The sequence below is a fragment of the Topomyia yanbarensis genome, chromosome 3 (genome assembly GCF_030247195.1).
Source record: "Topomyia yanbarensis strain Yona2022 chromosome 3, ASM3024719v1, whole genome shotgun sequence".
NCBI classification, from domain to species: domain Eukaryota; kingdom Metazoa; phylum Arthropoda; class Insecta; order Diptera; family Culicidae; genus Topomyia; species Topomyia yanbarensis.
The window spans coordinates 324,995,208-325,008,945 of NC_080672.1; the positions used below are offsets into that span (position 1 = coordinate 324,995,208).

The 13,738-nt window shown below is 40.0% G+C and overlaps 1 protein-coding gene across 1 annotated transcript; it reads right to left on the minus strand.

Moving 5' to 3' along the window:
- Positions 1–11,100: 11,100 nt before the first annotated feature.
- On the minus strand, positions 11,101–12,920 carry LOC131691771 (regulation of nuclear pre-mRNA domain-containing protein 1B). The gene is made up of 4 exons (XM_058978402.1): positions 12,565–12,920; positions 11,864–12,483; positions 11,663–11,806; positions 11,101–11,597 (listed from the first exon to the last, which is right to left on the minus strand). Exons 1-4 carry the CDS (start codon positions 12,713–12,715, stop codon positions 11,421–11,423), a joined length of 1,092 nt encoding a protein of 363 aa, XP_058834385.1. The 5' UTR covers positions 12,716–12,920; the 3' UTR covers positions 11,101–11,420.
- Positions 12,921–13,738: the final 818 nt, after the last annotated feature.

The window sequence follows — 13,738 nt, forward strand, 5'->3', positions numbered from 1 at the left end:
GCTACGTAAAGAGTTTTAATTGTGTAAGGATCTTGAAAGTGATATCCGAAGCGCTTTATAAAATTAAGCATATTACTAGCTCTATGAACAATTGTGTTGTAATGTTCCACAAATTTTAATTTTTTATCTAAGATAACTCCTAAATATCTTATTTTATCGCATTTCTGAACGGTTTGATTACCTAATGTAATTGACACGGAAGCCGTGATTTGTTTTCTGCTAAAAGTCATGAGATTACATTTTTTAACATTTAACTCCAGTAAACATTTACAACACCATGTATAAAAGATTTGTGTTTCATTGTGAAAAACATTATAGTCATTATTATTTCTAATTTCTAAAAATAGCTTCATATCATCCGCATATATGAGAATTTTAATGTTTTTTAAAATAAGAGAGATGTCGTTGACATATAAAATAAAAAGAAGAGGTCCTAAGTGTGAACCTTGAGGAACCCCCGAAGTAACTTTAATTATATCAGATTTCATCTCATAGAATTTTACTATTTGCCGACGATCTGTTAAATACGACTTAATCCAATTGAGGAGTCTCATCTCGATTCCCAATTTTTTAAGTTTGAATATTAACATGGGAATGTCCAGCTTATCGAAAGCTTTGCTGAAGTCAGTGTAAAGAGCTTCCATATGATTTCCTTTATCCATAGCATTTAACTAGTAATCAACAAATTCTAAAAGGTTTGTACTAGTTGAACGGCCTTTAAAAAACCCATGTTGTGAATTTGTTATTTTATGTTTGACTTGGTTGAAAATGGTTTTATTTATGATGGATTCGAAAAGTTTGGGAAAGCAAGACAGAATGGCAATTCCACGATAATTGCGAATATCAGATTTTTTACCCGATTTATAAATAGGTATTAAAAAAGATTTTTTTCCAATCTTTTGGGAAAATACCAGATTCTAGTGATATATTGAACAGCCAGAATAAAGGTGACGTAAGCTCAGTTGCTAAATTCTTTATGAAAGCAGGTGGAATTCCATCAGGTCCTGAGCTTTTAGTGGCATCTAGATCATTGAGACCAGACAAGATATCTTGAACATTAATGTGATTGACACCAACATCCCTTGAATAATCACGAAAATAAGAAAAATATTCAAAGTCACGATCATTGTCTGAATAGTTAGAATAAGTTTCTTGAAAAAATGTTGCGAAGAGATTACAAATATCTTTTGAAGTTTCACCCTCTTTCCCATCTAAAGACATTTTTGATGGGAAGTTGCATGAATTCAATTTAGTTTTGATGTAATTAAAAAAGTGTTTTGGGCATGACTTGATCTCATTTTCAGTTTTTGCATTACATACAGTTAGTGCCGAAGAAATAGCCAAAGTTAGTTGGTCACGAATGTTAAGGTATTTTTCCAAATTATCCTGATTATTGTGTTTTCTGTAAATTTTGTGAGCTTTTTGCTTCCGATTTTTCAAATTAATAATTTCCTTGTTGAACCAAACTGGATTTTTGGATGCATGATTTTGTCGTTTTTTTCGTGAGTGGAACTTCCTCCTGTATTATTTGCAATAAAATATTATAAAAGATCTCCACTGCACATTCAACGTTCACTTGATTCTTTAAAAGGGACTGCCAATTAGCACTGCTTAATTTATATTTAATATTTTCATAATTTGCTTTTCTATAATCGAAGACGTCCTCGAAGTCACAATCAATGAAATTATGATTCTCGTGCACAAAAATAGAGAATTCTATTGCTGTGTGAAACGTTTCATTTTTCCATAAGGGAGAATGAGATTCATCAACACAGAAATCTTCATTAATGTTTGTTAATAGCATATCTAAATAACGATTGTGTTGATTTTTTATATGGTTTATTTGATTGAGTCCTAGCAATGCAATTTTCTCAAACATATATTGTAATGTTTCGTTTTCACCAACGACAGGAAGTAGAATGCTCTCATTTTCAGAGTCAGGAATAAAATCTAAGTTGCGCTCATTAAAATCACCATAAATATGAACTTTAAATTCTGGAGGAAAATTAGAGATTATTTCTTCAGCTGCTTGAAAGAAAATCTCATATGTTGATTTGCAAGCTAGATCCGGTGGAAAGTACACTGAGACAAAAATGTGGATTTCATCAGCGATATGTGCTTTAACCCATACATGTTCAAATTCTTTGAATTTTGGTGAGACAATAAGATCGGAATTAAATATAGATGAAACTGCGATGAGAACTCCTCCACCTGACATTCTTTGGGTTAGTCGTAAATCACGATCATCTCTAAAAACATTACAGTCACTACCAAAAACCTCTTCACTTTTTACATCCTCATTCCAACTTGTTTCGGTACCTAGAATTATCGAAAATGAGGAGCCTATGGATTTCGTTCATCTTTACGGCACTCCTCATTCTATTAAAATTTTGACAGTAAACCAAAATTTCAGTGGCTTTCGAAGAAGTTGGTTGTGATTCGTTATTCGTAAAAATATTGTTTAAAACTATTGTACTGTTACCAGCTGCGTCATGCTTGTCCTGGTCTGCCTCTGAGAAGTGCGTTAAAATTGGCGAAAACACGAACGTTCACAGGAGCAAGATGAACAATGATGTTGATTGTTATGGTGATTGTTGTTAAGACCATTGTTGTTTCTATTGCAAATGCTGTTTCTGTTGTTGTTGTTGCTGTAACTGCTGTTTCTGTTTTCGTTGTGGTTGTTGTTATTTCTGTTGTAGTTGTTGTTGCTGTTGTAGTTGCTGTTTCTGTTGTAGTTGCTTATTCTGTGATTATTATTGTTGTTGTTGTTACTAATGTTAATGTTGTTGTTTCTGTTTTCGTTGTGGTCGTTATTGTTTATGTCGTGCCTGTTTCTATTGAAGTTGTTGGTGGTATTATTGGACTTGTAGCTGTTGTTTTTGTTGCTATTGTTGTTGCTTCTATTTTGGTTGTAGTTGTGATTATTGTTATTGTTGTACTTATTGCGGTTCCTGTTCTTATTGCACTTGCTATCTTTGTTGTTGTAGTTTGTTATTGTTATTACTGTTGATATTGCTGTATCTTGTACCCTGTTTTCTTCTCGATTTTTACTCTTTGCTGCTTTATCTTTCTCTTTTTGTTGTTTAATACGACGCTGTTTACGTAAGTCATATTCTGACCAGTCGGAGTTAGTAGTTGTTAGTTGTAGAATAGTTGTTATTAAACATTGCACGACATTGAACGCAAGAACAAATACTGGAGAGACTTGACCAAGATTTTGTGGAAAGACTTGACCAAGTACCAGGAAGCTGGAGAACGATACACAATTTCTAATATTTACTATTCTGTGGTACTAACTGTGAATGTTAATCACTGCGCAAAAAAACCTATAACTTTATAATACTTGTATGCAAAATAAGCAGTTATACCGCTGATTTCATGCCGTCTGAACATGCAATGATTGTTTGTAACTTAACTTCCATACGAAACTGACCCCGTTGGATTCTTACCACATGAGCAGATCGCTTGCTAAATCATGTATTTATCGGCAAACTTGGAAAGTTTCTGCTTCCTTACTTCCTCCGGAACATCAAACTTTATACGTATGTAGGATTTCTCCTAGTCCTTGGCTCTCTGAACGATAGACTTGAAAAGATTCAACTTTTTGGCCACATCCCTGACCGAATCATTGGGATTCCGCTTAAGGGTAAGGGTGGGTGCTCTAGAATAGTCTTCCGCAATCTCGGGTTTCACGCTGAACTTATTTTATTTTAAACTGCCATGCATTCCTCGCGCATATTAAGGGGGTCCTCCTCTATTTTTTTTTCAAAGGATCGATTTTTTTATTTTGTAAATCGAAGGCTGAAGGTATCTAGAATATGTTGGTAATCTGCTCTTTTTTATCCGAGAATTAGTTCCGTCGCTACACAGCTTTAAACGGACATATTTCGTCTTCAGCGACCCTAAAAATCCATTGGGTAAGGTGAGGCAAATCCAAGATAGTAAATGGTTTTGGCTGTAAAATGCTCATTTTACATCAGGTCAAGTCGTTATATATACCATATTAAGGGTTAGGCTTCTGCGCAACCTTCTATGCATAGCATTTTATTCATACCTTGGAAAAATTTAAGATAAAAGTGTTTTACGAAAAAGTTCATTTTTTCTGTTTTCAGAAATGGTGGAGTAAACCGTCGGGTGGCCTATGCTTTGAAGGATTTAGTACAGATATTATCCAAATTTAATGACTTTTCAATGATAAATCGATAAATGTTATGTATTGAAAGCAAAGTATCGTTTTTTCGCAATAAAAGAAAATTAAATTCAATGTCAATCTCGGAATGTCAAAATCACGAGCAGCAACATGTAAAGATATTCCCATTTTCTTATTATTTTTTTTATTTAGTTTATAGAGGTTTTAACCATAAGATCATTCGCCTCTTCGGGTTAGAAAAATCTCTTACGAAAAATTTCTAACCCTATGTGCGGGGTCGGGACTCGAACCCAGGTGCGCTACGTACAAGGCAATCGATTTTCCAACTACGCTACGTCCACCCCGCTCACGTTTTTGTGCCTTTCGTTTGTAATTACGAACCATTGCCAGGCCGCGTCATTTTTCACGACACAATAATAAAAATATGAAAAAACTTGTACCAAATTCATCTAGGTACTTTGTAGGCCTTTAAGCAAAGAATCTAAATCCACTTACCTTTGTTATGCGATCACTTTAACTTGCAGAAATATCCTGTTGTCAATTATGCATAAAAATCAAATTAAAAGTTGTTAAAAACATACTTGTTGTCTTTTGAGCATCTCAATGTAGACTAAAAAACGCTGTCATGCCACCATTTTGATTACTATCGACGCTCTACACGACGGTCGGATTTGCCCCACCTTACCCTATATACAAAGTTTCATTCAAATTGATAAATATTTTATTTTTTAGTTCGCCATATAAAATCCGCCATTTTGAATTTTTCAAATATAAACTCAAATTCGTGTTGAATGACCTTCGAAACTCATTAAATTCACTTCCTTTTAGACAAATAGATCGAGTAACTTAAATCGTACACGAAAAACTGAAGACAACATGACACTGTAACCTACAAAATCGCAATATTTTTACCATTACCGATTTTTTACAGCGGGTCAAAGTGGAAAAATCATGCGAAAAAACGATACTTTGTTTTCAAGTGATCGCCATTTTGTTTCTATTACGAATTTTTTAATGTTTTTTAGGTTGGGGCGCCTCTATGGAATGTAATCTTCAAGATCGTTTTGGTTTTCTGCTTCTGGTTTTGACGACGAATTGAGAGACGACGCCGGTGGTTGAGTGGTACTCACTCATTCTAGTTGGTCTGGGTTCAATCCCAGCCGAGGTCGTTGAGATGTTTCTGAGGTGAAAAAATCTGTGGTCGCGCCTTCCCTCGGAAGGGAAGTAAAGCCGTTGGTCCCCGGTCCATGAGTTGATGGATCGATATCTAGTCCAGATAATGGAGTCACCTCAATGGCGCCGGTAAAGAAGAAGTAGTATCCAACTTCCTTCCGCGATATACGTTCGAGCCTGGCCGGCGCCGGTATTGTTCATTAAAACACTTTAGGACTACCAGGAGTTGCACATTGAAATATATTGATAACAGAGTAGCAGTCCAAGGGTGGTCGCACAAGCTCAAGCTCAAGATCAAGCCATATTGGATCCGACATTTAAAATTTTTCAAATCTCACCTCAAATTCGTGTTTAGCGACCCCAAATATCCTTATATTTAAAATTTCATTGATATTATTAAATAATTCACTTTTCTAGTCGGCTATATAGGATCCGCCATTTCGAATTTGTCACATTTGACCTCAAATTCGTGTTCAGCAACCCCAAAAACACATATATACAAAGTTTGAATCAAATTGATAAATATTTTACATTTTAGTTTGCCATAGTGAATCCAAATCCAACCTGAAATTCGTGTTAAGTGACCTTAGACCTATAAATTCACCTATTTTTAGCCAAATAGATCGAGTAACTTAAATTGTACCCTAAAAACTGTCTTCAAACTTTAACCCGCGTTTTCGCGAAACAAGATTTTCCAAATCTGCGGCATTCTCGTTTTTGAACCAATCAACTACGCGTTTTGCCCGTCTAAAAGAAAACGACATTCTCCGGCGCTGTATCCTACAAAATCGTAATATTTTGACCATTAACGATTTTTTACAGCGGGCCAAAGTGGAAAAATCGTGCGAAAAAATGCTACTTTATTTATCATGTTGTCTTAGGCCGGGGCGCCTCTATGGAATGTAATCTTTAAGATCGTTTTGGTGTTATGCTTGTAGACGACGCATTGCGACCGTTGTGACTAACGACTTACCTTTCAATATAGGGGCCCCCTTCCAAAATCTCGGAAGAAAAGTCGTGTAAGGTTTGGAACTATTGCATGGATTAAATTGATTTCTTCGTTTTTTATCGAAAAGTTATTCAGCAATGTTGAAGCATGCATTAATAACGAAAAACTGTTTTGAAAAATCTTTTGAAAACTACTCGGAAATTGTGAAAATTTCCAGCTAATGTCGGTCAGAGTCATAAATATGGTGCACTAACCGAACACTTAAATTATGATAGGTTTTAAATGAAAGTCCGTTAAAGATTTGTTCCATTATCATTCGTGTTGATCTATTTAGAGCAAACGGAGCGTCTCCTCAAAGGGCTGTACAATACCGAGAAGGAAATATTCGTGAGCTGTACACGGCTGGTGAATGAATCAGTTTTTGTCGTTACCAGCTGCTTGCAGAGGCAATTATTTCCATTTATGATGGTTAGAAAGCAGCATACACAACGAAAAACCGGATTTTTGAACAACCAATTGACGCCAGCTCGTGATTGGTTATCGCTAATTTCATGCACCGAACCGCAAATCTTGAACAGAAAGAATTATGATTTTAGTCTGTTTCTATTGGTCAACCTTGTTGGGTGACCGGAGACTACATTTCAACATCGAGAAAGAAGGTGATGATTTGGATTTAGCCTGCTCCGTGGACAATAAATTATTTTGTACAGCTCCGTGCTAGTAACGAGGGACAATTGAAACAAAAATTCCGTACCCACAGAACATTTTCTTTAGAAAACAAATTGACCCTTATCAGCGCTATCGAACCATCAACCAAGAAAGAAACGAAGGTGACACCGAAGAGTCGCCACAATACTCGCTCGGAGAAAAGAGTGAGGGACACGCCGGGGGACCAAGAGGACCCGAAAAAGCAGAAGAGCGAGCTGAAGAGCACCAACGACCAGGGAAACGTTGGGAAAGACCGTGGTTGGTGCATCTTGGGAAGCCAGCAGGCGAAGCGGAGGGAAAGAGAAAGAGAAACGTAAGCTTCCTCTGGAGAGGTACAAGAGCGATGCACTGATCACCGAAGCGAACGATACGACGTCCTACGCCGCTCTTCTCGAAAAAGTGAGAGAACCCAGAGCTGAAGGAGCTGGGAGAGAAAGTTGTTAAAACGAGGCGCACTCTGAAAGGCGAGATGGTCTTTGCGCTGATGAGTGATTCATCCGTCAAGAGCCCGACCTACCGCGAGCTCGTTACTAAATCCTTGGGCAGCGAAGCGAACGTAAGAGTTCTGTCGCAGGAAGCCGTATTCGAGGGTCTAGACGAGATAACGACCGTAGACGAACTGAAGAGTGCACTGATCGAGCAGTGCAAACTAGATGTACTGGCGACTATCCGGATTTAGAAAGCCTATGTAGGCACTCAAACGGCGGCGATTCAACTACCAGGGGTCGTTGCCAACAAGCTGGCGGAGACCGGCAAGATAAAGTCGGATGGTCGGTATGCTCATTGAGAGTCGCTCCGCGAGTTACCAAGTAGATGAAGCGATGTATCAGGAGCTTGGACCTCAGACGGGGAGCTGCAAGGGCCCGGACAGTTTTGCACTGTGTAGAAAATGCTAAGAAAAGGGGCACGCTGCTAGAGACTGTACGAAGCAATCAAGATTCACGATCTGCAAAACGGAGGACGGAAATGACCACACGACGAGCGTTTCAAATCATTGCGATATTGCACAGCAACTGTTGTGGCAGTCGATAACGTTACAATTAGTGCAACGTTACAATTATTGCAAAGCCGTATCATGTTCCTCCCGATAACGGTAACTGTGTGGTAGATAGTGCAGGGATGGCGGCTATCTAAGTAATGGACGGCTTCGTGATCGCCAGGATCAACGGTGTATTCGTCTGTAGCTGTTATGCTCCCTCACGATGGAGAGCAGTACAATCGGATGCTGGACGCACTAACCAACTCGTTAGTCGGACGAATGTGGATTTTTATGGGAGGAGACTTTAACGCTTCGGAAGTGGAGTGGGGTAGCAGGCTGACCAACACAAGAGGTTACAGCTTGCTGGAAGCCCTGACGAAGCAGAATGTAAGTCGGTGCAACGAAGGTTCCGCTAGCACATTCCGTAAAGACGGTCTTGAATCCATCATCGGCATAACATTTTGCAGTCCTTCGCCGACGGATAACATGAATTGGCGAGTTAGTGAGCAGTACACACATAGCAACCACCAAGCGATCCACTACACCATTGGTCGACGGAATTGTATTGCAACGCGAAGAGTGAGGACTGGCGAACGGAAGTGGAAAATAAAGAACTTCAATAAGGGTAGGCACTTCGTGACTACAGCCTCACTCAAATTCCGAAGCTAGTAGCGAGGGCATGGATGTAACAATGCCGAGAAACTAACGGTATCCGGCGTACTGGTGGCACGAAATGTTCAGCATCCTCCAAGCAGCCTGCCTAAAAACCAGAAGATGCGTTCAGAGAAGAAGATCTGAGGCAGTCAGAGAAGAGGTAAGGCAGCCAGGGCCACTTTTAACCGCGAGATTGTGGAGCTGGAGCTGTACAGAGAAGTAGACGCTAAGTCCTGGGGCAACGCTTACCGTATCGTGTAGACCAAGGTCAAGGATCCATCTACGCCAGCCGAAATGTACGCTGACAAAATGAAAATTATCGTAGAGGGTCTTTTCCCGAAGTACAACCAAACCGCATGGCCACCTACACCGTATGTCGATTCAGACGATGGAAATGCCGCGATCCTGGCGCTACCGGACAAGGTCAGATTAGTCCTACAGAAATGTCTGGATAATGACTACTTCCCGGATACATGAAAGATCCAGAAGCTGGTGTTGCTGCCAAACCCAGGGAAATCACCAGGAGATCCAGCATTGTATAAATCCAGGTTTCCACGATGCCTATCGTCCCAAATGTGTAGTTTGGGTGCATAGGAAGCATGGAGAGTGAACTTCCATTTGACGCAGTACCTGCATCGTTTTGGATACGTCACCCGTTTGCCCGGAGTGTGAGAACGTGCAAGAGACACCGGAACACGTAGTCTTCGAATGCACTAGGTTCGAAGAAGTTCGAAGGGGTATGCCTGGTGTGACATCGAAAAGATGTTCCACGACGAGCATATCTAGGACAATGTCAGAGTGGTTATGAGTATGCTCTCCAAGCAACAGATAAAGTGATAAGGGACCAACAAAGTAGTGCCATTGGCTAGAAAGTCGCCGTGAAATCACAAATTCGAGAAATGCCGCCGCCGATAAACTCTGTCGGTGTAGACTAGGTCCATCGCCGGGGACCAATTGAGTAATACGCGACGTGGCACCAGGTTTGGGTCGTCGGAGCGCCAGCGAACCGGACGTCAAGTTTCACTGGAATCACCGAACCGACCTCCACACCCTACCGAGTAGCTCATGAGTAGGGTAGTTCCATCGCCTGGGACTAGACTGAGTAGACCGCGTCGAATAGCTAGCAGTGGGTTGTTGAGGCCCCGGTGAACCGGAAACTACGCTCCACCCAGAATCACTGGATGGACCGCAGTACCTACTGACTGTCCCTTGGAGTTGTCCACCGACGGGGACTACATCGTGTAGATCGGGACGAAGCGAAGAGCCAAATGCCTCACGAAAACGAACATCGGTATTGGGAGAAACCGCTCGGTTTCGGGTGAACCTCTCTCGCCGAGAAATTCTCCGTCGGAGTAGACTAAATCCATCGTCGGGAACTGGACCGAGTAGTTCGCGAATAAGATAGTAGTAAAGTCGGGAGCAGAATGGCTCATCGGGGAAGTAGGACGAAATGGAATGAGAGGGAAAGCAAAGGGCTTAAAGTAGTTGTCGTGCTCAATGGCTTCGGACAGAGAGCCAAAGGGCTCAAGAAGCTATGGTGCCGAAATCAAAGAAGAATCGGTATCGGGAGAACTTCCTTCGCCGGACAACTCTCCGTCGACGTAAGCTAGATTCACCGTCGGACACTAGACTGAGTAGACCGCGACGAGACACCACCAGTTGCGGGTCGTCGGGGCACCAGCGAACCGGACGCCCTGCTCCACCGGAATGGCCGAGCTGACCTCGACTCCTGGTTTGTTGGCTCGGTTTCGGGAATTCTCCGTCGGGGTAGCCTGGTTCCATCGTCGAGGACTAGACCGAGTAATTCGCGAATAAGTCGGGAGCTGGACGAGTAGATGGTGATGAATAGCACGAGAAGGGAGTTGGTGTGCTGAATGGCATAATGGAGCCGAATCTGGTGCTGAATGACACAAGGGAGCCGAAGGGCTCGGTAAATTAGACAATCTGAACCCTACTGAAGGAACTAACTACTAAGTAGTTGAATTAGAGTGGATGCTATGCAATCTGTGCTTCAATATATTTTATTATTATACACCCATTTAATGATAGTCACATTCACGACGAGAGGTTCAACTATTTACTCTCTTTTAAAGCACTCCTGGCGGTACTCTAACTCTTTTGAATTGTAAATCTAATGGCATATTCGTTTTTGATAGTGCACTACACCGGTGTAGTCGGTGCTACACTCATTCAAACTTGGGTGTAATCAGTCTATCTCTTTCTTTGCACTACACCGGTGTAGCACCAAGAAAAAACGAAAACGCCATAAGTAAGCACACCAACTTTGCCAAAGAAAGTGTAGCGCCAAATATTAATGCAAACGAATTATTCTGTCACAGCCCCAATGAATCGAAATCCCTTTATGCGTCGAAAAGTGAGTCAACTTTCATCGCCTTGCCCTCTTGGAGTTATTCTTGAAAGATTATTTAGCACCCTTACGGACTACTCAAATGCAATAGGAAGCACGGTTCTTGAATTAAAACTAGATTGTCATCTTGCTTATATAACTGTCGGCTTATAATACATTTATTGAGTGTGCCATAGCTTTTACAAGGGCAGCTTTATTTTTTGTCGTTATTATATTCTACATATATCGATCAAATAATGCCTGCAGATCTCAACCTGAATTAATCAAACGTCATTTCACGCCTAATAGCAACAAATAGATTTCATTTAAAATATACAAATGCAGGAAACTTTTCAAATTACGAAATGTTACATCATCCTTTCAATAACTGTCAATTATAATATTCCGAAAAACTAATCGGAAATTTACAGAATTCATGGTTAGACAATGTTCAACCCCCTTAGTGACGATGATGGTGATGATGATGATGATGAATGTTGAAAAGATCTCCCGCCGAAGGAAGCGGTGCTAGTCCGCCAGTGACGTCCGGCAGACTTGTGAGATCGGGTAAATTGTTCATGTGGCTGCGCACTTCCCGTTGAACATCTTTGATCTTGGCCAATTTAACTTGATATTCCTATTAAGTAAATATCAATTAAACGTTATTCTAACTATCGGTATCAAGAGAAAAAACTATCGCACCTGTAGTCGCTGCTCTGCTTGAGTCAACAACTCTTGCTGTTCTCGCTGGAAATCTTTCAGCATCGTCGTTAGCTTTTTTCTATCGTCCATCTCGGATGCCAGTCGCGCGTTGTAATCGTTAAGGATTTTAATAGCATCGTTAACCTAAAAGTAACGAAAAGATCGATGGTAAAAGTTAAATTGAATCAACGAGTGACAAACCTTCAGTGCTAAACGCATTGCGGCTTCTTTATCTTCCAGCTTGGCCAGTGCCGAAAGCTCCGACACCTCTGGGGGCAAGTTAGCGATCCGCTCACGAACAACCGCATCGCTTGAAGCCGAATTCTCCAGTTCTTGGATCACCTTGATCAATTCTTCCGGTTCAGGAGCATCCCCATCCGGTAGGTGCGGACTCAGCGTAACATGTGTTTCTACCTTTCCATTAACCTCGATCGTCTCACTTTTGACTTTCTTCTCCACACTTCCGGAACTTGTTTTTGCTTTCTTCTGATTGCGACTAGCATCATCCGTAGGTTCGGCTTTACGTTTCTTTTCCTCGACAGGTTCTACAGCTGCTCTGGCTGGACTTTTCTCTCTATGGTTCAACAATTTTGCATATTCTAGAATTCGGGCTTCTTCATATACTCCCCGTTCTGCCCAAATGGTCAATATTCGATTTAGACTGTGAATGGTTTTCTCTTCCGGTCCGGACTGAGCGATAAATTTGAATGCCTTCACTAAGGCATTCTCAAACTCCTTACCAAATTCAGGACCTTTTTTCTTACTATTCTGTATAACATCATTGGCCAAAAACATAAAGGTCAGCTTCTTACTAGTTGGAGCTGAAAAAATGTTCAATTTCAAGACATGATTAGATGTTACGAAATCAAAAACATTGGTAGTTAATAACGGCAAACGCAAACCTTTTTGCAACTCTTTCAGCCAAGTTTTCACAATGATCGAGTGATGCTTCCGATGATGAATTAACCAGAGGGAAAGGGTCTGAATGCTTTGCTGGCTAGGATTCAACTCCAGCAGTTTCTTGACCAACCCGGACTCGGTGAAAGATGCCATTTTTTGACTACTATAAACTTTTTCACGCCAGAACCGTCTTACAACCGCTCAAATGATTACGATCCACCGATTGTTATGGGGCACACGGCGCATTCATGTATTTATCGTAATAATAATGGAATATTGTAATTCAAAAGCAAATTTTTCAATTTTTCACTTGACCGACTACAAACACGAACCCATAAGGACGAACAGGGACGATGTATCAAACTTCAAACAAAATATTTACGATGTAATGTCAAAATATGTCAAAAAGCAGAGATGCCAGATACTTTTTTGAAATGTCTACAATAATAATTTTAACCAAAAATAAAATGTCTGCAATAATAATTATTAAAAGTCTGGGAAGTACCAAACTATTCTTGACCAAAAATGACTTATTAATGATGTGTTATATTAAATGAAAATAGTACATTTAGAGCCCAAGATAAGTAGAGAAAAATAGCTTATGGAGGAAAAACCTAAAGTAGATAAAGTTGTAATTTGAAACTAGTGTAACCAAAATTTTTTCATAAATCTGTAAATATCTGCAACCAAACTAAAAAATCGGCAAATATCTGCGTCATCGAAAAAATCTGCAGCTAAAATTAAAAGTCTGCGAATTTACAGACATGTCTGCAAATCTGGCATGCCTGTCAACAAGGCAAGCGTGTAGGGCTGTGCGATATTCAATTTACAGGGCCAGCAAAGAGAATAGGAAAAGAGACGAATAGTGTGAAGCCAAAAATACCTTATTGAGCAGACCAATCGTGCAATGTAAATAAACATTACTCATGCCTGAGTTGGAGGAAATAAGTATTGTAAATCTATCAAAAAAAATTTGAATTTTCGTCAGAATTTAGTGCAATCGTGATTGTAAGGTGCATTCTAGAGTCTATGTATGAGTAAAAACAAGTTTTAGAATTATTTCATCTCTTTGTTTCGAAATGCACATCGTTTGATATACAAATTCAACGATCGACAAAAGGTTTGTTTTCAAAATATAATAGGAGTCATTTAAAGTGCTGCCTTTGGAAACGGTTG